The sequence below is a fragment of the Moschus berezovskii genome, chromosome 6 (genome assembly GCF_049115385.1).
Source record: "Moschus berezovskii isolate FMDL1 chromosome 6, NW_MosBer_1.0, whole genome shotgun sequence".
Lineage (NCBI taxonomy): Eukaryota > Metazoa > Chordata > Mammalia > Artiodactyla > Moschidae > Moschus > Moschus berezovskii.
Genome location: NC_142465.1, coordinates 88,241,561 through 88,264,944, shown reverse-complemented (window position 1 = coordinate 88,264,944; position 23,384 = coordinate 88,241,561). Strand labels below are relative to the sequence as shown.

At 39.5% G+C, this 23,384-nt stretch overlaps 1 protein-coding gene across 5 annotated transcripts in view; it reads right to left on the bottom strand.

Annotated features, from left to right (window-relative positions):
- ITPR2 (inositol 1,4,5-trisphosphate receptor type 2) overlaps window positions 1-23,384 on the bottom strand; it is a 639,393-nt gene that overhangs the window by 117,815 nt on the left and 498,194 nt on the right. For all 5 annotated transcript variants that reach the window (XM_055395002.2, XM_055395004.2, XM_088837263.1 and 2 more), the window contains 4 exons: window positions 18,593-18,700; window positions 14,074-14,266; window positions 11,409-11,534; window positions 985-1,160 (listed from right to left, as the gene is read on the bottom strand). In XM_055395002.2, the coding sequence (XP_055250977.1) occupies window positions 985-1,160; window positions 11,409-11,534; window positions 14,074-14,266; window positions 18,593-18,700 (603 nt within the window). The remainder of the gene's footprint in view (window positions 1-984; window positions 1,161-11,408; window positions 11,535-14,073; window positions 14,267-18,592; window positions 18,701-23,384) is intronic.

Genomic DNA, 23,384 nt, shown 5'->3' with positions numbered 1-23,384 from the left:
TTTATGGCGAGGCACTGCAAATGTGTAAGAATACAAGGATAATCTTTCACTCACTCATTACTTAATTTACTTAGAAACATTTGCTGAGTACCAATCACGTTCCAGACTTTGAATGATTACTCATTCTTCTCAAGAACCTATATAGAAGGGGAGATACCAGATACAGATACACAGATACCAGAATATAGGACATTATGCTAGAAATCCAGTTAAAAGTATAGAAAGTGCTTAGGTGTTCAGTGGACATATTAGCAAGATTTATTTGCCTACGTGGCAACTTGTTCTTTCATCAACCTGGTGATTTATTGTTTCTTAATATCCCTTTTCATCTGCACTATACAGAAAGTTGTTTAGTCCCTTTAAAATTTTATCACTTGGGCAAAATTACTGTTATCTGCAATAGTAGTCTGGTTTCCTTATCCTAAACTTACCTAGTAAGGTTGTGAAATGTGCGCCCTTGTTCTAATATTTTAAAATTCAGTGAAAAAAAACTTAATCTCATCTATGCCTTTCACAAGTTGATAGGTGTTGTTCACATTAAAAAGCCCAATTTCATATTTTCTCTTATAGTGATCCTTTTCCTTTGGTCATTTTTATAAAAGATACTCATTTCTAAAATTCTACTGAATATAATTTAATCTTTCTTGGATGATTTAGAAGTTACTTTAGAATGTTAACAGTGGTTCAGAGTCATTTTTGTCAACAGCTGCCCATATAGGATGCCGAAGGCATTAAAATTGGATTGGGTTAAATTGAGTACAGAACTGGGTCATGCCCCAGATGCTACCATCCTAAATATATAAAATTTTCACTTGCCATTTTTTCTTTCTCTAAAAAGTCAATGAAGAAGGCACACATTAAACTCAATTTAATTTGGATTCACAATAAATTAGAATTTATTTACAGAGTTAAAGCATAGAGCTACATTTGTATATTTAGTACACTTTTAATTAATCTAAAACAGTAAAAAACTAAAGTACTTACATTTGCTGCACCAAGAAGTATTAATGTAGGCCCAAGGCCTATTGTATATATTGATCTGAGCATTACTGACACAAGAAATGGCCGAATACCCACAGGCTTGGAGAAGAAAAACAGCACAGATGTGCAGATTGCCACTGCTATCCAAAGCAGAACTGAGAACAACGGTGAAAGAGTACCTGTAAAATGTGGAAGGAGTTTATTTTTACTAAGAACAAAACTGGAACATGTTAAATCATTTATATATATGAAACTCCAATACTTTGGCCACCCGATGTGAAGAACTGACTCATTGGAAAATACCCTGATGCAGGGAAAGATTGAAGGCAGGAGGAGAAGGGGACAACAGAGGATGAGATGGTTGGATGGCATCACTGACTCAATAGACATGAGTTTGAGCAAGCTCCAGGAGTTGGTGATGGACAGGGAAGCCAGGTGTGCTGCAGTTCACTGGGTCACAAAGAGTCAGATATGACTGAGGGACAGAACTGAACAGATTTCATATAACAGAGCAATACAAGTTGTAAGACACTGAATTTCAAAGTAACCCACTCTACATTCAGAAAACTAAGATCATGGCATCCGGTCCCATCGCTTCATGGCAAATAGATGGGGAAACAATGGAAACAGTGACAGACAATTTTGGGGGGCTCCAAAATCACTGCAGATGGTGACTGCAGCCATGAAATTAAAAGATGCTTGCTCTTTGGAAGAAAAGTTATGACTAACCTAGACAGCATATTAAAGAGCAAACATTACTTCACCAACAAAGGTCCGTCTAGTCAAAACTATGGTTTTTCCAGTAGTCATGTATGGATGTGAGAGTTGGACTATAAAGAAAGCTGAGCACTGAAGAATTGATGCTTTTGAACTGTGGTATTGGAGAAGACTCTTGAAAGTCCCTTGGACTGCAAGGCGATCCAATCAGTCCATCTTAAAGGAAATCAGTCCTGAATATTCATTGGAAGGACTGATGCTAAAGCTGAAACTCCAATACTTTGGCCACCTGATGCGAAGAACCGACTCATTGGAAAAGACCCTGATGCTAGGAAAGATTGAAGGCGGGAAGAGAAGGGGACAACGGAGGATGAGATGGTTGGATGACATCACCGACGCAATGGACATGAGTTTGAGTAGGCTCCAGGAGTTGGTGATGGATGGACAGGGAAGCCCGGTGTGCTGCAGTCCATGGGTTCACAGAGTTGGACACAACTGAGTGACAGAACTGAACACACTGTATATTTAGAGGAGATGTCTTTGTACACATTATTCATTATCTATTGTACTCAGATACTCAGTGGTGTCTGACTCTTCATGATCTTAAGGAATGTAGCCCCCTCCCACCCCCAGCTCCTCTGTCCATGGGATTTTCCAGGCAAGAACACTGGAGCAGATTGCCATTTCCTCCTCCAGGGGATCTTCTGGACCTAGGGATCAAACCACCGTCTCTTAAGTCTCCTATGTTGGCAGGTGGATTCTTTACCACTAGCACCACCTACATTTCCAGAAAGCTTGTGATGAGTCCCAGGTTGCTTAAATACTCCCTAGTCAATGCTCCTTACATTAGTTCTGAAACTTGTGTGTCTTTCTTTCCAATGGGAGTCATGCTAGATGCTGTGGATAGGGGTTTTTCATTTTGGGAATCTTAATTCAAAATGCAAGATTAATGGCCATCAACTATTCAGCTAAATCGAATGGAATCAGGCACTGAACTCTTACCTTGTCCTGTTTTATTATAATCAAGTTTTTACATTATATTAAAGAATTCAGAATGCACACTCTCTAGTTTTTAATGAAATAGACCTAAGCTTTAACTGTTAAAACACACAAGTGTGTTTATGTGTATGAATACATAGGTATAATGTGTGTATTTCTCAACTTCTAAAAAATAATGTTCAGCTATTTACTTCATCAGAAAACAAAAGCTCCAAATATTCCAAAACTAAACTCCATTGCAACAAAAGTTTCTTCAGAAATGGCCCCAGAAGGGGTTTATAGATACATTTCCTTTTTAAAAAAGGACAATTTATTGATGTTTGCACTGACGTGTATTCAAGGAATCCCCCTCTGAAGGTCACGTGATGCTATATTTGCAGGAGTAAATTAAGGGGGAACACTCTTAGGCTGATTAGACCTCAAACATGTCTATTTAGGCTGATGAAGTGAGAGGGAAGATGACAAAACAGGGATTTTCCACTAGTTTTCCATTAGTAAGATTTTCTAACTAGTTCAGGTAAGTCATTTGGAATCAGGCACTGAACTTATATCTTTTCCTGTTGAATTATTATCAAGTTCTTATGGTGGCTTAGGGGTAAAGAATCTGCCTGCCAATGCAGAAGACATGGGTTCAATTCCTGATTCAGGAAGATCCCACATGCCTCTGAGCTACTAAGCTCTTGCGCCACAACTATTGAGTCTGTGCTTTAGAGTCTGGGAGTCAAAGTGCTGCAACTACTGAAGGACTCTTTGCAACCTGTGTGCTCTGCAAAAACAGAAGCCACCACAATGAGAAGCTCTCTCACTGCAATGAAGAGCAGCCCCTGCTCGCCACAACTAGAGAAAGACTGAAAGCAGCAATGGAGACCCAGAACGGCCAAAAATAAAAAAATAAAGTTTAAAAAGTGTTTTTAAGTTATAGATTCAGAATGTAAAATATCCATTCTTTAATGAAACACACTTAAACTTTCACTGTTAAAACACACAAGTGTATGTATATATATGTGAAAGTAAAAGTGTTAGTTGCTTAGTTGTGTCCGACCCTTTGCAACCCTATGGACCCACCAGGCTCCTCTGTCCATGGAATTCTCCAGACAAGAATACTGAAGCGGGTAGCCTTTCCCTCCTCTGGGGGATCTTCCTGACCCAGGGATCGAACCCAAGTCTCTTACATCTCCTGCATTGGTAGGCAGGTTCTTTACCACTAGTGCCACCTGGGAAGCACCAATTATTTGTTGACTATAAATAGAAACATAATCTGTGAGCTCGTTTTGAGTAAGTCAATCTCTAGGTATAAATTCCCCAAGTTGTGGAGCTTCACTCTTAAGTTTAGTAAAACTGCCAACATCTCTGCACACTTAACTCTCATCCAGTCACTAGATTCTTTGGTATAATTCATAAGCAATGTCTTGGTGTGACATTGTTATTTTAAAAGTCTCAACTTTGGCACTGCTAGTCACACTGTGCATTGTCACTAATGCCTGATAAGCTAACCACAACTTGGCCACCCTTCCTCAGACAGTATCTGGCTTGCTGAGATTTCCTCTTGATCCAATAAGAAATTATAACCATGAACTTAAGACTGGACATTTCCCTTTGTAGAGAGAACTCAAACAGTGTCTATCTCAGTACCTTGCACATAGTTTAATGTTAAATATGTATTTGTGAAGAGTAAATAAATTTAAAAGTTACTTAAATGGCTATTTACACTATTGTCAATTGACAACAATTTGTAATTATATTTTGTAAGAATGATCACATTGGTTTTTAGCTGAAGATTTGATCTTCAACTAGAAAAATAAACTGAAATCCTCTGACAAACTATTGAAGACAGTAGACTGTCAAAGCCATTTTTTATCCATTAAGGGTAGAAAGAGGGGACTGTCTTCTTGATATTTGTATTAATTTTCTATAATGATCATGTATTACTTTATAATAGAAAAAAATTTAAGAATTCACTCTATACATGTAAAAATATTAGAGTATGACACTTGTCCATAATAAAAGAAAATTCAAATAGAAACACTGGAGACTTCAATTCTACTCTCCTATCTACTTCACACTGACTTGTTTTAAGTTTACTTTTAGCAGGGGTTCCCAACCCCTGGGCCACAAATCAGTACCGAGTGAGTGAAGCTTCATCTGTATTTACAGCCACTTTCCATAGCTCACATCCCATGGTCAAGGGAAAAATTGTCTTCTATAAAACTGGTCCCTGGTGCCATAAAGGTTGTGTGTGCATGCTAAGTCGCTTCAGTCATGTCCAACTCTTTGCAACCCCAAGGACTGTAGCCCACTAGGTTCCTCTGTCCATGGGATTCTCCAGGCAGGAATACTGGAGTGGGTTGCCATGCCTTCCTCAGGGAATCTTCCCAACTTGGGAATCAAACTATTTCTCCTGCATTGCAGGAAGATTCCTTAGCCCCGAGGCACCAGGGAAGCACAAAAGGTTGGGGACCGCTAACATAAAACATGCTGCATCTTACTCCCCTCTCTCCACTCCTCTGCCTCCAGCGGAGAATTATAAGAACTTCCTGTTTCTCCCTTCTCAATTTGGCTAACGCAAATTGGATAAATCTATGGGTTTCTTTACTATCGTGTCTCACCCCTTTCTTCATTCTTTAACTAGACTATAAGCTCCTTGAGGAAAAGGGCAGTTTTCTCAGTGTTTGTACTTCTAGGGTCGAGCACAGTGTCTGGCATTCAGCCACACTCTATCAGTGGTTGCTATTAAGGTGAATGAATTAAAATCACCTTGAAGATTTATTTCCTTTAACACAAAGCACTTGAGGGAAAAAGAATGCCATCCCAAATTTGAACACAGTATTTCTAAAAAATCACATGCTAAATGGATATAAGAAGGCACAATTCTCTGCTAACTTCTCTGCCTTTGCCAAACTGGGCAGGGATGGTTGGCATGGTAATGCTCAACTTCTGAGTGGACATTTCGGGGATTCCCTAGCATCGATAGCTGTGGCTTCAGCCACAACCAGCATGACCTCATTCCCTAACTTTGGCACAAGTTTCATTTTTAGAGAAGCACATGTTAAGCATATAAACTGATCAGCCAAACAAGGAAACCCACACCAAAATCTATAGCCACACCCATAGGCCCTAGATTCTTGAAGGAATTCAAAGAAAGCTCTGCAAAGCCTGACTACGGAAGGAGATTATTTGCAGTAGGGGTTGGGATGGTGAACGTCTTACAAGCTGGTACTCTGAGAATCACCTTCCACTAAGTATCTCCCTTTTATTATCGTACACTACTACCCTGATTGAAGGCAGACACTGTTCTCTCAGTTAATATTATAACCTAAGCGTGAGCCAGATATCTGGACACAAGTGATTCCCACAAGCTCACTGTGTGTTTAAGCTGGAAAACACCCATACACAGCCCATTCCCCCCGCTGCCAGCCTCTCTGTCCTCACCTGACACATTAGCCAAAGTGACCCCGGAGCAGCTTGTATTAGGATCTGGGGTTGGAAAAGGTGGCCCATTTGGACCACAGGTCTTTTTTTCTGGCTCAGGATTCACCAGGTGATTTGTGATCAACTTCTACCCAGTATCCAGGAACCCAAGAGCTGGATGAAATCCTCATATTTACTTATTTTTTCTTTTTTAACTTTTTATTTTAGAACTCTTTCTGACTAATGTTACAGTTGCAAATATAATACAAAATTCTCATTGACTCTTTACCTGGCTTCTCCAAATATCAACACCTTACATAATCACACAACAATGATCAATGTCTGGAAATTAATATGATATATTACATTAATAGAGCTGGACCATAAAGAAGGCTGAGCACCACAGAACTGATGCTTTCAAACTGTGGTGCTGGAGAAGACTGTTGAGAGTCCCTGGACTGCAAGGAGATCAAACCAGTCAATCCTAAAGGAAATCAACCCTGAATATTCATTGGAAGGACTGATGCTGAAGCTGAAGCTCTAATACTTGGGCTACTTGATCTGAAGAGCTGACTCACAGAAAAGACCCCGAGGGTGGAAAAGATTGAAAACAACAGGAGAAGGGGACAGCAGAGGATGGGATGGTTAGATACCATCACTGACTCTATGGACATGAATTTGAATAAATTCCAGGAGATAGTGGAGGAGAGAGGAGCCTGGCGTGCTGCAGACCATTCAGTTGCAAAGAGCTGGACACTTAGTGACTGAACAACCACCACTGTAATCTACAGACCTTTATTCAAAGTTCATTAACTGCACAAATAATGTCTTCTTTTCTGAACCGGGATCACACATCACATTTAGCTGTCATGTCTCAGTTTCTTTTAATTCCTCAGCACTCTTTTGACTTCACAAGCTTCAAGAGTACCGGCCAATTAGTTTGTAGAATATTTCTCATTCTGGATTTGTCTGAAATTTCCTCACTTTATGCATTTTTGTCAAAAGATGCCATATCATTATTAGCACATCATGTCAAGAGGCACCTGATGTTGCTGTGTCTCTTCACTGGTGACATTAACATTGATCACATAATTAAAGTGATTTCTCCACTTTAAAGTCACTCTCTTTCATAATAAGTATATTATGGGGAAATACTTTGACTACATCAATATCCTGTTTCTCATTATACTTTCTCATCTAACACTTCTCTATTAATTTTAGAATCCATTGATGATTATTACTGCTGCTGCTGCTGCTGCTAAGTCGCTTCAGTCGTGTCCGACTCTGTGCGACCCCATAGACGGCAGCCCACCAGGCTCCGCCATCCCTGGGATTCTCCAGGCAAAGTATATGGTATTTGCCAAATAGCAACATACTATTTCTATTACTCCTTCTACACTGATTAACAGGAATACCATTGTAAGGAAGAGCTTTCTCTTCTACCAATATGGATTCCTGGATTCTTATTTTATTCTGCGGGTTATTATGTATTACTGTAACTATTTTTATCTCAAAATTTCCACAGACTTGGCCACTGGGAGACCTTTCAAGTTGAATCCTGTGTTCTTTGACACATTCCCATCATTTTTTGTAGAACTTTTTGGAAGGAATCTTAATGATCAACTAATTCATCTTTAAATCATCTCAAAGCATCCCAGCCAAGGAGTCATCCAGTCTATGCCTGACAAAATCCAGCCTTAGAGACTTGCATGTCCAGCACAGAATTTACCTTCTCTAGCCAGTTCTGATGGCCAAGTAGAGTAATCAGTCTTAACTTTGCTTTCTCAGCCTTCCCAGCTATGCATAGCATGTAACTGAAGGTTAGAGGCTCAGCTTCTGCTGCTGCTGCTAAGTCACGTCAGTCGTGTCCAACTCTGTGCGACCCCATAGACAGCAGCCCAACAGGCTCCTCTGTCCCTGGGATTCTCCAGGCGAGAACACTGGAGTGGGCTGCCATTTCCTTTTCCAATGCATGAAAGTGAAAAGTGAAAATGAAGTTGCTCAGTCGTGTCCGACTCTTAGTGACCCCATGGACTGTAGCCTACGACGCTCCTCCGTCCATGGGATTCTCCAGGCAAGAGTACTGAAGTAAGTTGCCATTGCCTTCACCGAGAGGCTCAGCTAATCCTGATCAAAACTGTAACCTTATTCATGGAGCTATAATTAAATAACTCATCTAGAACTGTAATCAGATTATCCAAATAGAACCTTGAGGTTCCATACTGACAAAATGGCAGCTCATGCTTTCCCTTCCCCTTCATTGCCATACCCATACCCAGATACATATGAGTGAGTCTCCACCTTGGCTACTGCTGTTCACCTCTATTCAGTCCTATCTGAAGAGTAAAGTGCACACCTGCGCCTGATGAGGACACACCTTGTCTTCCTGCCTTGTTTTTGTTGGTCTTATTTCTTTCTGAGGCTGGAGCTTCATTCCCAGTTTTACCATATATGTGGTTTCAAGTTCTTGTTCAAGGACCAGTCATATTAGTAACACCTCGGGAAACTTATTAAAAAGTATGTATTTCCAGACTCCCGAATTACTGGTCAAATCTTCCAAAGCCTCAAGTTCTTCATCCAGAAGGATGAAGTACTTACCTTATAGAATTGTCAGGAAGATTACACGGAATTATGCATGCGACGTGCTTAGCACTTTGCCTGATCCAATCTAAACGGTAAACAATAACAGTTGCTATTATCATCAATAGCAATACTATTACAACTGTTATTAGTCAGGCAAGTATGAAAACATGTATCGGGTGCTTTACTTTCTCCTGAATGAGTAAAGAGTAGATTTTCAGAGTGGTACCCGTGCCCATCACCAGCATACTTAACATATAATAGGTGGCAGCACAGGCTATATACTTTGGCTCTGGTGGTCTTGTAAGGTATATCATGGAACAGAACTTAGGGAAGGTGATACCCCTGTATAAAGGGGAACCTGTTATTGACATGCTTCTAACCTAAGCTAAGTCGCTTCAGTCGTGTCCAACTCTGTGTGACCCCACAGATGGCAGCCACCAGGCTCCACCATCCCTGAGATTCACCAGGCAAGAACACTGGAGTGGGTTGCCATTTCCTTCTCCAATGCATGAAAGCGAAAAGTGAAAGTCTCTCAGTTGTGTCCGACTCTTAGTGACCCCATGGACTGCAGCCTAATCATCCTGCAAAAAAAGTCTGAGATTACAAACAAATGCTTTAACTGTCTAGTCTTAGATCTGCCACTCTTCTCTGGGCTTCCGTCTCTTTATGTGTCAGTGATGATTTGATATTAGATAATTTCCAGAACTGCTTCTATATCTAAGACTTTATGCTCTATTTACCGGATGCTACAATCTAGTTAGCATTCCATGTGCAGATGATACTAATTTATCATTTCAGGCTGGGACTTCTCTCCTTACGAAAGTTATGTTCTTTTGTGCCAAGAGGGCTATCATCACTAAATAAGACTAAACACAGTGAAGAGAGCTGTTTCCACTTCCTGCTGTATTTGCAACTTCCCCACAATGGACGCCCAAATATTTGCTATGTTTTCATTGCTATTTAACTCCCACATCTACTCCTTTGTCAAATATTCTTTTATTGGCACTGGCGTACCTTCTAAAAAAAAATCAAACCTTTCTATAACTACTAAGATTATACCCAAAGGCTAGAACTTTGCTATCTGCCATCTGTAACAGACCTTGCTGCTGCTGCTGCTGCTAAGTCACTTCAGTCGTGTCCGACTCTGTGTGACCCCATAGACAGAAGCCCACCAGGCTCCCCCATCCCTGGGATTCTCCAGGCAAGAACACTGGAGTGGGCTGCCATTTCCTTCTCCAATGTGTGAAAGTGAAAAGTGAAAGTGAAGTCGCTCAGTCATGTCCGACCCTTAGCGACCCCATGGACTGCAGCCTACCAGGCTCCTCTATCCATGGGATTTTCTAGGCAAGAGTACTGGAGTGGCTTGCCATTGCCTTCTCCGGTAACAGACCTTAGAAATAGCAAATTACTTCTGCACTCCCATTTCCCTTCCTGCTTACTCCCCCTCCTACTCACATCTGAAATAGGTTTAAATACCTCTTGCTCTTCTCATACCCTCATTTCCACTGAGCTTCCCTTTGTAGTACTAATATTCACCTTGTAACAACAACAACTAAGCTTTATCAAATGATTAGTGGTAGTAGTGTTAATCGCTCAGTTGTGTCTGACTCTTTGTGACCCCATGGACTACAGGCCACCAGGCTCCTCTGTCCATGAAATTCTCCAGGCAAGAATACTGGAGTGGGTTGCCATTTCCTTCTCCATGGAATCTCCCAACCCCAATTGAACCTGTGTTTCCTGCATTGCAAGCAGATTCTTTACTGTCTGAGCCACCAGGGAAGCCCAGATAAAATGTAAGTGCTATGTAAATAGTTGAAGATGAGTGTCAAATTCAAGTTTTATGTTTTGGTATCATATGATTACTAGTTGCTATTCTTAATGCTTTACCTACAACATCTCAATAAATTCACACATAATCCTATAAACTGATGAGGTACAAAAGCATCTTGTGGTTATTATTTGCTGGTATCTCTCATCCTGTCCTCTGAGCCATTCTTTCAATGCCCATTCCAAAGTTATCTACCTGATTGTATCCCAATCAGGATACAGACTGTGACATACTCTCCCATGTTCTTTTGCCAGATTTAAAGAAAACTTAATTTCCACAGCCTTTAGTGTATCTCTCCTATTATTTTCCATTTCACTTAATATGGGATAATTTTTCTTGTCTTTACCTTCGCAAAACCTCATGTATCAGCAGTTTGATAACATTAACTTCATGGTCAATATCCTTTGTGCTGCATTATTATAATCTGCCTTATGCTGTACATTTAAAATTATTTTTCAAATTACCTGCATGCTCACTGTAGAATCCTTTGACAATACTGGAAGCAAATAAAAGAGAGTAAAATAGAGATTCTACTACTTAAGATAACCACAATCAACATTTTGGCATACATCTTTCACTTTCCCATGTATTTATATGATTGAGATGATACATAAAATGCTTTTGCTCACAAAATAAGGTAGAAATATTTTTTCTTGCCTTATTTATCAATATAGCTCTTCTAGTTCTTCTGTATTTGAACTTCTTGAAAAATATTTATATTGACCATCATTTTCTGCCTATTCTACTTACGATCATTCTGTTTCCAGTGAATAAAGAAAAGCTATTTAACAAGAGTGAAATTGTTGTAAGGTCTAAATAGTTAAGGCATGCATCAGAAGTTTTGTTTTCAGACTCTAAGATACTTATCATTTAAAGACAGACAAGCACTTGCCTTCATCTCCATCATCCCCAAATGGGTAGAAGAGAGCCACAGCTAAGTTGATGAACACAGCCAGGTTGAAGGAGATGCTCCCCCAAAGAGAAATATGCCTTGAGAACCAGAACAGGGCAGGATTACCTGGTGAGAAAGACACGGTGGGACAGAACAGAAAATGAATTTTGATTTCAATACCAGAGCCCTACTGAAATAACATCTTCCTAAATGCATTTTTGCAAACTACTATAAAAGCATATGTAAACAAACATTAAAGGCAACTTATTTTTATCATCAATACCATAAAGGAGTTTTCCATTTGATTCCTTCTTTTCTTTAGCCAGTTTACACCTAAGCCATTGTACAAGGGTGAGTAATTCTGCAACTGATAAATCTGGTCAGAAAAGATGACTCTGGTTAATTCTCTTTAATATATCCCTAGGTTGGGGGAAGGCAGTTTAGCAGTCACCTGGGGCCCCTTTTAATGGGATGGTATACAACGCTGTGTAATTTATTACTAACAATTAATTGGTCTCACTCCCCTGTCCTAAAGTAAAATAAAACCCCCACCCTTTGCACAGATGTATCTCTGGTGAAAGTTTCAAATTACAGTCACAGTTACCTGAAACTCTGAAACTTAATAGGACGGCACAGCACTGCTTACTGGGAACTAGTGATTTATATTACCTAAGTGTTAAACCTTTATGTTTCCCAAGAAGCTGTTGGGTTTTCAACAGCAAAAGTAAGTGAAAGATACAACAAAAACTACCAATAAGTGGGAGAGGTTTTGCTGAATATTTTCAGAAATGGGATTCTGTATCTGTCACCAGAAATGAATTGATAGATGCATCTACCGAATAAAATTTACATAAGCCAAAACTCAGTTTCTTTCACCTCTCCTAAAAGACTGAACAGACACGTCATGCATACACGTTTGTCACACAACATATTCAGGTCTTGTCCACTGTCTAACTCTTAATAGTTTAACATTAGATTTAAAATATAAAGAGTCAATTGAGGGGAAAAGCTATCTCAATTTTCAAAAAGAAATTTTAAGCTTTTCAAAGTATGTTCTCTGAATTCCAATCTCAAGTCTGCTGCTTACTTATAAACTACACTTCCCTTCAGTACATCTTGTTTTCTTTCTCTTGCAATAGAGCATTCCAACACTGGAGTAGCCTATGATTAGCTACGGCATTTAGTTGACTAATGTGTCATAAATTGTAAGCATTTGTATTTTCATTGTTCCTGAATTAGGAGTCCTCATTTTAAAAAGCAGAACATTAAGACAAAATTAGAAGATGTTGATACATACATTTGTAACAACAAATCCGTCAAATGAATTAAGATTCTGTCTAAAACCTCATCATAAGCTACTTCCAAATTTTAAAAGTAAACTGTATATTGGAAATTATATTGTTTTTTTTTTTGACAAATGACAAAATATTTATCTCAAAAACACAGACCCCACAAGCACTAGCTCATTATGTACTTTTTGTCAGGAATAAAATGAATGATTTTCAAACTGAGTTTCTGTTATATACTCTGAATACCTAAGTTTCCCTGAATTCTATAAGGTTCTTCATAAGAAAATGCTAAGGGAGAGTAATTTCTTTATTTCTTTCAAATATCCTGCTAAGAAAGTCTGACAACGCATGCTACAATCTTTATTGAAGATGTTATGTCTCAAGCTCAAACAAATTCATAAACCATAGTCACTGAAGTTCCCAGGAAACTAAAATGATGCAACACTGTTGAACAGAAGTATTGAGAACATATGCCTGTTGTCTGGAAAATCTCTCCAATAGTCAGAAAAGACCCAATCAAAAGTTTTCCCCCAACAATTTTTATTAAAAACACATGATATTTCTCATCTGGGAAAGTAAAGTTTATTTTAAAATTGAAAAAGTTTTAATCCTTTTGTGGTCTTATTAAAATTTTTTTAAAAACTTATTGGAGTGTAGTTGATTAACAAGTTTGTGTTGATTTCAGGTGTACAGCCAAGTGATTCAGTTATTCATACACACGTATCTATTCTTTTTCAGACTGTTTTCCGGTTTTGGTTGTTACATAATATTTCCAAATAGGTTTAAACCTGAGAAATAACTAACGGGAACTGTAAGATGGTAACTTTTTAAGTGTCACATTATAACCTTGCCCGATTTGAAAACAAGTGGCACACAATTTTTACTTCGACTTGGCAAGATTCAGATATGGTGAAAAAAGGAATGAGTTTCTGAAAAAACACTAAACAGTCTACCTGATCATAGATCACAGATACAAGAGGACAGGCGTGCCTATGCCAGGGTCTCTCCGCTCCATTCACTGATTGTTAAGGCTGGTCAAGGCCTATTCATGGACTTCAAACCTGCAGCTGCTCCACAGCTGAAACCCACAGCTGCAATCTTGGATGTCATAATATTTGTAAAACTTTAGGATCAGTACTAAAAGACGATCTAATTAGTCAGAACCTTCTATGTTCCTTAAGCCACAGGTGTCTTGGCTCCAACTGTAGACAGAGCTTACATGCTTAAGCTTATAAGTGATTTCAGTAACATCAGACGGCAAGAAATTAAGAGCCAATTGAAACGAACACTGTCATGTATCCCAAAGTCCTGGTGTATCTATCATTATGCTCAAATATTTTCATTATGCTCAGATCATTTCAGTTCACTGTACTTACTCCTGATTTTCTTCTGCCACTTCATCTCATTGTAGAGATCTTCAGTTTGTTGGAAAAAGTCATTCACTTTACTTCCCTGTTCATCCCTCTCCGTGGTGTTGAATACGCGACACTTAGATTCTCGCGTGAGGTATTCACATATATTGGGGACAGGAAATACTATTTGTTCCATTGTCCTGTCATGCCGAACAATCTGAAAAACATTAATTTGCATTTGTTTTAAGCTTTGGAGAATCTTAGACTACTTTCTGCTTTTAGCATGACTTCAATAATGATACTTTATGAATTCAGCTGTGAAAAAATATGCCAACTTGAAATATCTGAAATGGTCTTGTATATTATTCTCTTTAGATGAGAGAAGTTAATCAGACTAATGTATCATAAGTATTATACTTCACTGTAAATAACAAAACCCAAAATCTTTATTCTTTCTCGATGAACCATAAACTCTTGCCACCCATTTTTCTCTTCATGAAGAACATCAGAGAACTAAGAGGATCTTCACTGGGAAGCGGCTGGCTATGTAACCTCAAGCACAGCACTTGTTATACTTTTATCCTGCTCTTAGCCTGTTCTTCCTAAAAATGGCTACTGGGGAACAAATTACATTTTCAACATAATGTGCCCTGCGTTCGGCAGAGAAAAATGTTTTATGTCATTAAAATGTTTTCCTGATAATGGCAAAAGTATCTTTAAGTGTAACATTCATTCAAGCATACACTCAGATGTGAATATTTGTTGTTTTGAACTTCTCTAATTTGGTATTGGCAACAGTTTGTTGTTTAGTTGCTGAGTCATATCTGACTCATGGACTCTGTCCATGGAGTTCTCAAGCAAGAATAAAGGAGTGGGTTGCCAGTTCCTTCTCTAGGGGACCTTCCTAGACCAGGGATCAAACCTGCATCTCCTGCATTGGCAGGTGCACTAGGCCACCTGGGAAGCCCTGATCACAGTTTAGCTTCAGACGGAAAAACAAGTTAAATGATTTCAAACAGAGTCCCTGTGTCACAAGGGTTCATGCAGACTACCTGTCGAGGTTCATGTTTATATACTCTATCTAGCCCTGAAAAATTAATCGGAAATTAGTCTAAGCTAAAAGGGTCATTCTATCTCCCTGTGCTACTGACTGGTATGGTGATGAGCACTTGACCTATTTCTGGAAAATGAGGCATAAGGAGAAATATCCTGGGGCTGGAGGTGCTCTCAAGGGAGACTTTCCTTCTAGAAAAGACAGAAAGCCACATGAGACAAACAAAAGATCAAATATACAACACAACAGCTCTTTTTCACCAGTACCCTCTTTCTCCCTGCTTAGAAAAACAGGTGATAATGCTACTTGAAATTCTGGCAGCCATTCTGCAACCATGAGGTGAGACAGCACCCACATAATAAGAAAGACTTAGCTGAAAATATGGAAAAGGTCTCAGTGTTTGAAGACATCCCTGCGTCACTGAATCAATTATAGAGCTACTGGTACCTCCAGATTTCCCATTATGAGGGAAAATCAAATATTTTTATTGTTTAAAAACTGTTAGCCTGGTATTTTGTTACTTGTAATTGAAAATACCCTAAATGATATGTTATACATACAAAACACATACTAGAATACTATCATAAAACAAAGAAGAAATCTGTAGTGGTATATAAAAATTCTTGGAACATAGGTTAAAAAAATCAATCATACAAAATAAAAATTGGAAGTATCTGGTACGGTAAGCAACTACATGGGGAAAAATGGTTTACCGGTTCCAACAGTGCCAAACATTAAAAAAAAAAAATCTCCAGATGCATTTAAGAAATAATGTCCTGATGACTATAAGCCAAGCTTTTCAGCCCCTTTGTGACATGTTATGTTTGATCCTGGTTGTTACATTTTACAAGGGACACTGACAGACTGGAGGGAGTACTGAAAGAGATGGGGACGTGTTAACGTCAAAAAGCCAAAAAAGGGATACTTTTTTCAATACACTTATACCACACATGCTTATTCAGGCCTTAGGTGAGGAGTCCTGGGAAATTCAAAGTGAAAAAGCATGATCCCCAATCTATAAAGGCTTGCAATTTTGTAGTCACGATGGCACCTCAAATGCCTGAACCAAGCTATCATGGTGACAGGGGAGCAAACATTCTGAACAGTAGGCAAACATGAAGGTGGGCTGGATTGTGTGTGTTATCAAAAAATCACTTTCCGATTATTAGCTATTCCAAATCAGATGTTTCCTCCTGAAGTAGTGAGATGGCTATCACAGGAAGAATTTAAAGCAGAAATAGGATCATTGCAAAGCAATTCCTCCTTGGACTGGTGAACAGACTAGGTAACCCATAAAGTCCTTCCTATTTCCCAGGGTCTTTGAGCCTATAACATAAAGACAAACTATTCTTTTCAACAATATTCATTATTCTGAGGCTATGCTTCAAGAACAGTGTTCAGTATTGGAAATAAAAGGGTGATTAAGAGCAGTCCCTGCCCCAAGGAGGGGGCCAGTGACCCAGAAGAAGCTAACAGTATTCCAACATGACACCTTAAAAAAACAGAATGATCAAAATGCCTGTGGGAGTGTAGTGGGATAAAACGAATGAATGCGGAGGTGATATAAGCTGGTCTTTGAATGAGCATGAGGCTGGTCAACATGAAGAATTTAGATCATCAGTCCAGATTATTCCTTTGAACCCTTAACTTCTATATCCAGCTTCATGCATTCCTCAAGTGACCTCAAATTCAATCTATCCAAGAATCAACAAATAACCTTCCAGAACATTTTAACTGTCAAAGTTAGGATACTTGTGCATAACACTGTCCATTTATTCAAACCAGAAGCCCAGGGCTTTTCCTTTTCCCCAGTGTTTCCCTCACCTTACATGCAGAATCCAACGTCAAGCATCAAGCCTGTGTACGTGTATATGTGTGTGACATAATATACAGTATCTCTATTTCCTCCAATCTGTCATCTTCAATACCACCATCTCTCTTTTTTCTATCTCCTATCTCATCTACTTGCTTTCCTTGACTCATCCCCTTTCCAGTCCTTTCTCCAAATAGCAATTTGAATAATCTTTGAAAAGAATTGTTCCCTTTCCTATGTTCTTTCTCTTTCCCTTCATTCAATTCTACCTGGAATTCCACGCCCAAATTTTAGTAGAAAGAAACCTCTACTCAATCTTTTCATATATATTTTATGACAACCTTCTTTGTGAAATCTACCCTGAAATACCCCAGGCACAGTTAACTACTATTTTCTCTAAATATCCTTGGCCTTTGTTTATACAATTACTACACAGAATGATATTCTCTATGTGGATGGATGTATTCACAGCTAAATCTCTCCTCACCGCTGAGAACCCACAAAAGTCCAACTCCAACAGCAGTTCCCAGTTCTCACAGAGAGGTATTAATTCAACCCCGACCTCTGGCCCACCTGCTATTCCATCTATTCCTGATATTCTCTTCTAATTACTACCTTGTTATTTGGCCTCTGGGACCTTCCATAGAATCTTGGTGGTTTGATGATCTATTTGTATCAATTTCTCTGGCTTACTAACTTTGCCAGTTTTTCAGCCCCTAAGCACCTGAGACAGTGAGCAATGTTTTTGCTGTGGTGCAAAAACCCCAGCTCGTGGGTTGCACTAGGTCAAGTCTCCCACCAAAGCTATTAATGTTCATAAATGTGAGCAAGGGAACCACTTTGTAACGCAAGGTAATAATGATCATTACTGCAAAGGTTTGGCAACAGTAAACAAGAAGGTACAGTGATTACGTACCCTGAGAGTTAACAGCAGTAATGCTAATGTGCACTCTGCTAAAAACTAAAAAATATCTGCCGAAGTGGATGAATGCATGAATGTAAATTACCTTGACAGGCGTCAACTATTCTATTCACTTCTGCCTGATCATCTCTGCCAACCAGTGTCGAAATGACACCATAGCTAGTAAATGACAGCCAGATGGGTCTCACAACACATAATGATTAAGGGCATGTTGACCCACACCTCCTGAACTGCCACCAGCCCTTAAATAATGGCTCATTTATGGGGCAGGGCTCAACTGCTGCACACTGAAATGGAAACTGTTAAACCATTTCAAGTCCAGGCTATCAATATGAAAACTTTACTAGTGCCTTCCGTTTTCCCCACCCTTCTGTACACTTTCTTATACAGAGAGCTCTTCGTTAATAAGCCTTCCACAGTTTTTAAAAAGAAACAATTTCTTGAAAGATAGAATCTATTATAATAATCCTGTCTCTAAAATATCTTCTAGGACCAAAAGAAAACAAAAACAACTTTATTAATTACAAAAGAGAATTTACATACAGTTCTGATCAAAAAAGAAAGACAATTTTGAAAGATGTGCACATTGATTTCTTATAGACCACCCCTCACATCTCCTCTTTTGGTATATCTGTTGATACTTTCACAGTTTACATCACTCAATTCTACGTCATTGTTCTAGGAAACAATTATGAAAACGGTCTGAAAGAGAAAGTAAACATATCTTTCCACGGTTGGACCCATTGACGGTTACCTCGATCTGTGCAGTGTGGTTGGCATAATACTTCAAGGCTTCATCTCCATCATCTGGATCGGATCCTGGTTTGAGCATCTGCTGTAAAAGTTTGTTGTGGCGGGCCAACTAAAGGGAAAAGTGAGAAAAATGTTTTAGTTCTTTTTCCCCTCCTTTACTGAGGACAGACTTTGAAATACTTTATCCACTTCAATACAGAGCTTCACAGTTCTGGGACTAATGGCAATTAATTCCATTTCAGGAGAGCATGTCTATCTGAAAAGCATAAACAATGACATCACTATAGCAATCTTGGATTTTTATTTGGTGATATAGATTCTTAGCAAGGGCTTCCCATGTGGCACAGTGGTAAAGAATCCACCTGCGAATGCAGGAGACACAGGTTTCATCCCCGAGTGGGAAAATCTCCTGAAGTAGGAAATGGCAACCCACTCCAGTGTTCTTGCCTGGAAAATTCCATAAACAGAGGAGCCTCATGGGCTACAATCCATGGGGTTGCAAGAAGTCAGACACGACTGAGAATGCACACATGCATGCATGTTTTTAGCAGATGACCATGTCTTGCCCAGAGTAGGTATTCAGTTGACTAAATATGTATCTTCAATAAATGTATAACTGTGCCAAGAAGAAGAAAAGCCCACAGTGATATACAATTGATACTCCTTATAATAAATTTAGACTACATGTACACTTAAAATAACTTGATGAATACTGTGGTAGTTCAATGGGTAGTGGTATGAATATAAATGGTAGCTTCTTATATGCACAAAAATAGGTATCTATATTTCCTACAGCAACTAATCAAAGCTCTACAATTAGCAGTTTGTATTAAAATCCTATGTTTCTGCATAGTCAGATGTCAAAATTGCTGTTTTATGAGTACAGAGCTCAGTTTTATTAAAATTGAAACCAAACATTTAAAACAGAAAAATTTCATTATAAATTATCTTAAATGGTTGTTAATAGAACTAATGTTTCTCTCTCATTTGAATGTCTATGGCATTTATTGGCCAGTTCTCTCACTTTGTAGATAACTAATAAATATTGCCTTCAGATAGCTCTTTTATGGTTGTGTTGAACAATCTCCAAAAACTTTCAGATTTTCTATTAAGCCCTAAGTTCCCTGAGAGCTTCTGGTAACAAAAACTCTGACATATAATTCTTTTATTCCTAGCACCATTCCTATCTCTTACTCTGTACCAGACACTATCCTAAACAGTTAGGTACATGAATGCATGGAAGATATCCTGGGGTAAGCACTATTATCCCCATTTTACAGACAGGAAAGCTGAGGCAAAGAATATTTAAGGAAATTGTCTATGAGAACATAGCTTTTGAACTAATGATAGATCCAGTATTGAACTCAAGCAGTATGGCTCAAGAATCAATACTCTCATCAACATGAAAGAGCAACAGATAAGTCTTTGTATTATTCATTAAGTGTTATTATAAATTATGGGTATGAAGAATAGTAATAAATTTAAACAATAATCCTGAATCTATGAAACTAAATAAATATCATCCTTGTTAGTGATAATTCGTTAAGTTATATATTCATTTCACTGATGCTGCTCCTCACTTTTATTAAACTATTATTTTAGAATTGGCTTTCAGGGATATTTATAAATCACTCAAGAAAGCCATTCCTGTTTTATATTTATATTTAATTTTTGACTGAAATGTGAATTATACAGATTTTATTACAAACCATAGTCATAAAACTTGTTGTGACTTGCAGCTATTTCTAAAACTCTAAATGAGTTTCAAAAGATAAAATTATGGTAATCATTTAGACACATTAGCATATGTTCTAGGAAATGGCCAGTTCTTAAAGGCATGAACTGGCGTGATTTGTTTATCGATTGGATCTGAGGCATGAGAGAAAGAAAGGAGTTAAGGATGACTCCAAAATTATTGACCTGAGCAAGTAAAAGTCTAGAAATGCCCTTTACTAAGGGAAAATGCAGGAGGAGCATAATTTAGGGGGTCAAGTATCTGGACTTTGGTTTTGGACACAGAAAGCTTCAGATATCATTCAAAAGGAAAGAGTGAGCAGGTTCCTGATGTTTGTCAGGAATTCTAGGGAGGGGTTGGGGATAGAGCTATATGGTAGGTGTCATCAATATATGGCTGATAATTAAAACTGTGATCCTTAAAGAGATCAGCTGTGTAAGCTTAGCCAGAGAAAGGAGACCTAAGGAACTCTGACAGAGGTTAGAAAGATGAGAGGCAACAGCAAAGGAGCCTGGGAAAGCTGGGCCAGTGAAGTAGGAACAAAGCCAGTGGAATCAGGTCTCCTGGCAGCCAAAGGAAGAAAGAACTTCAAAAACGGAGGGCATGATCATCTGCATCACATCAGATGAGGACGGGGAAGTGGTCACGGGGGTTACCAACTTGGAAGTCATGGTAACCTTCACAGTGGCGGTTCAGGCAGTAGTGGACACCAATGTCTAGTCATCATGAGTTTAAATAAGAATGAGAGGAGAGGAAGTACAAACGACCAGTGCAGGCAGGTCTTGAAGAGTGCAGCTGTTAGGGGAGCAAAGAAGTAGGGTGGTAGCTAGAGAAAGGGAATGACAATGAGAGTTGCCATTAATGAGACTGTGGTTTTGCTGGGTTAACAACATGCCAAAAAAAAAGACAGAGGTAGAATTTAAGAGTCTGTGAAAGGAATGTATATGGGACCATGGAATCTCAGCTGAATAAGGAAGGAAATGAAGCCAGGAGAAACGATGAAAAAGTGACAGGATCAACAAATTGTAGCTTCTAATGTGGTTTTTACCTAGAGCCAGACATCCTGGAATGTGAAGTCAAGTAGGCCTTAGAAAGCATCACTACGAACAAAGCTAGTGGAGGTGATGGAATTCCAGTTGAGCTATTTCAAATCTTGAGAGATGATGCTGTGAAAGTGCTGCACTCAATATGCCAGCAAATTTGGAAAACTCAGCAGTGGCCACAGGACTGGAAAAGGTCAGTCTACATTCCAATCCCAAAGAAAGGCAATGCCAAAGAATGCTCAAACTACCGCACAATTGCACTCATCTCACACGCTAGTAAAGTCATGCTCAAAATTCTCCAAGACAGGCTTCAGCAATATGTGAACCGTGAACTCCCAGATGTTCAAGCAGGTTTTAGGAAAGGCAGAGGCACCAGAGATCAAATTGCCAACATCCGCTGGATCATGGAAAAAGCAAGAGAGTTCCAGAAAAACATCTATTTCTGCTTCATTGACTATGCCAAAGCCTTTGACTGTGTGGATCACAATAAACTGTGGAACATTCTGAAAGAGATGGGAATCCCAGACCACCTGACCTGCCTCTTGAGAAACCTGTATGCAGGTCAGGAAGCAACAGTCAGAACTGTACATGGAACAACAGACTGGTTCCAAATAGGAAAAGGAGTGTGTCAAGGCTGTATATTGTCACCTTGCTTATTTAACTTATATGCAGAGTACATCATGAGGAACGCTGGGCTGGAAGAAGCACAAGCTGGAATCAAGATTGCTGGGAGAAATATCAATAATCTCAGATGTGCAGATGACACCACCCTTATGGCAGAAAGTGAAGAGGAACTCAAAAGCCTCTTGATGAAAGTGAAAGAGGAGAGTGAAAAGGTTGGCTTGAAGCTCAACATTCAGAAAACAAAGATCATGGCATCTGGTCCCGTCACTTCATGGGACATAGATGGAAAAACAGTGGAAATAGTGTCAGACTTTATTTTTTGGGGCTCCAAAATCACTGTGGATGCTGATAGCAGCCATGAAATTAAAAGATGCTTACTCCTTGGAAGGAAAGTTATGACCAACCTTGATAATATATTAAAAAGCAGAGACATTACTTTGCCAACCAAGGTCCATCTAGTCAAGGCTATGGTTTTTCCCGTGGTCATGTATGGATGTGAGAGTTGGACTGTGAAGAAAGCTGATCGCTGAAGAATTGATGCTTTTGAACTGTGGTGTTGGAGAAGACTCTTGAGAGTCCCTTGTACCGCAAGGAAATCCAACCAGTCCATTCTAAGGGAGATCGATCCTGGGTGTTCATTGGAAGGACTGATGGTAAAGCTGAAACTGCAATACTTTGGCCACCTCATGCGACGAGTTGACTCACTGGAAAAGACTCTGATGCTGGGAAAGGTTGGGGGCGGGAGGAGAAGGGGACGACCGAGAATGAGACGGCTGGATGGCATCATCGACTCTGTGGACATGAGTTTGAGTGAACTCTGGGAGTTGGTGATGGACAGGGAGGCCTGGCGTGCTGTGATTCATGGGGTCGCGGAGAGTCGGACATGACTGAGTGAGTGAACTGAACTGAATGTGGTTTTTAAAATGCGTTGGGAGTTCGGGCGAGGTAGGAAGAATCCCAGGGACGGCGGAGCCTGGTGGGCTGCCGTCATTGGGGTCACACAGAGTCGGACACGACTGAAGTGACTTAGCAGCAGCAGCAGCAGCAGGAAGCGCTAGTCAGAGTGAGAGACTTGAAATGGAGCTTACTGACAGAGAGCAGGGAGCAGTGATCAGTCAGGACCAGGTCTCAGGAGTGTCTATCATCTAATCTATAGCTACTGCCTCTCACACCTTCACATCACCCTGGTCCCAGTCGCCATCTCCTCTCTCCTGGAATTCTACAACAGCCTCATAACTGTCTCCTGGCTCCACTTCTGTCTTCTAGATGTCACCTTAATCCAAGACCAGAGTCCTTTCAATCAGATCAGCCTTTTCTGTCCCAAATCCTCTGATGGCTGTCGTCTCATCTAGAGTCAGAGCCCAGTCCTCATCATGGCCACGAAGGATGAC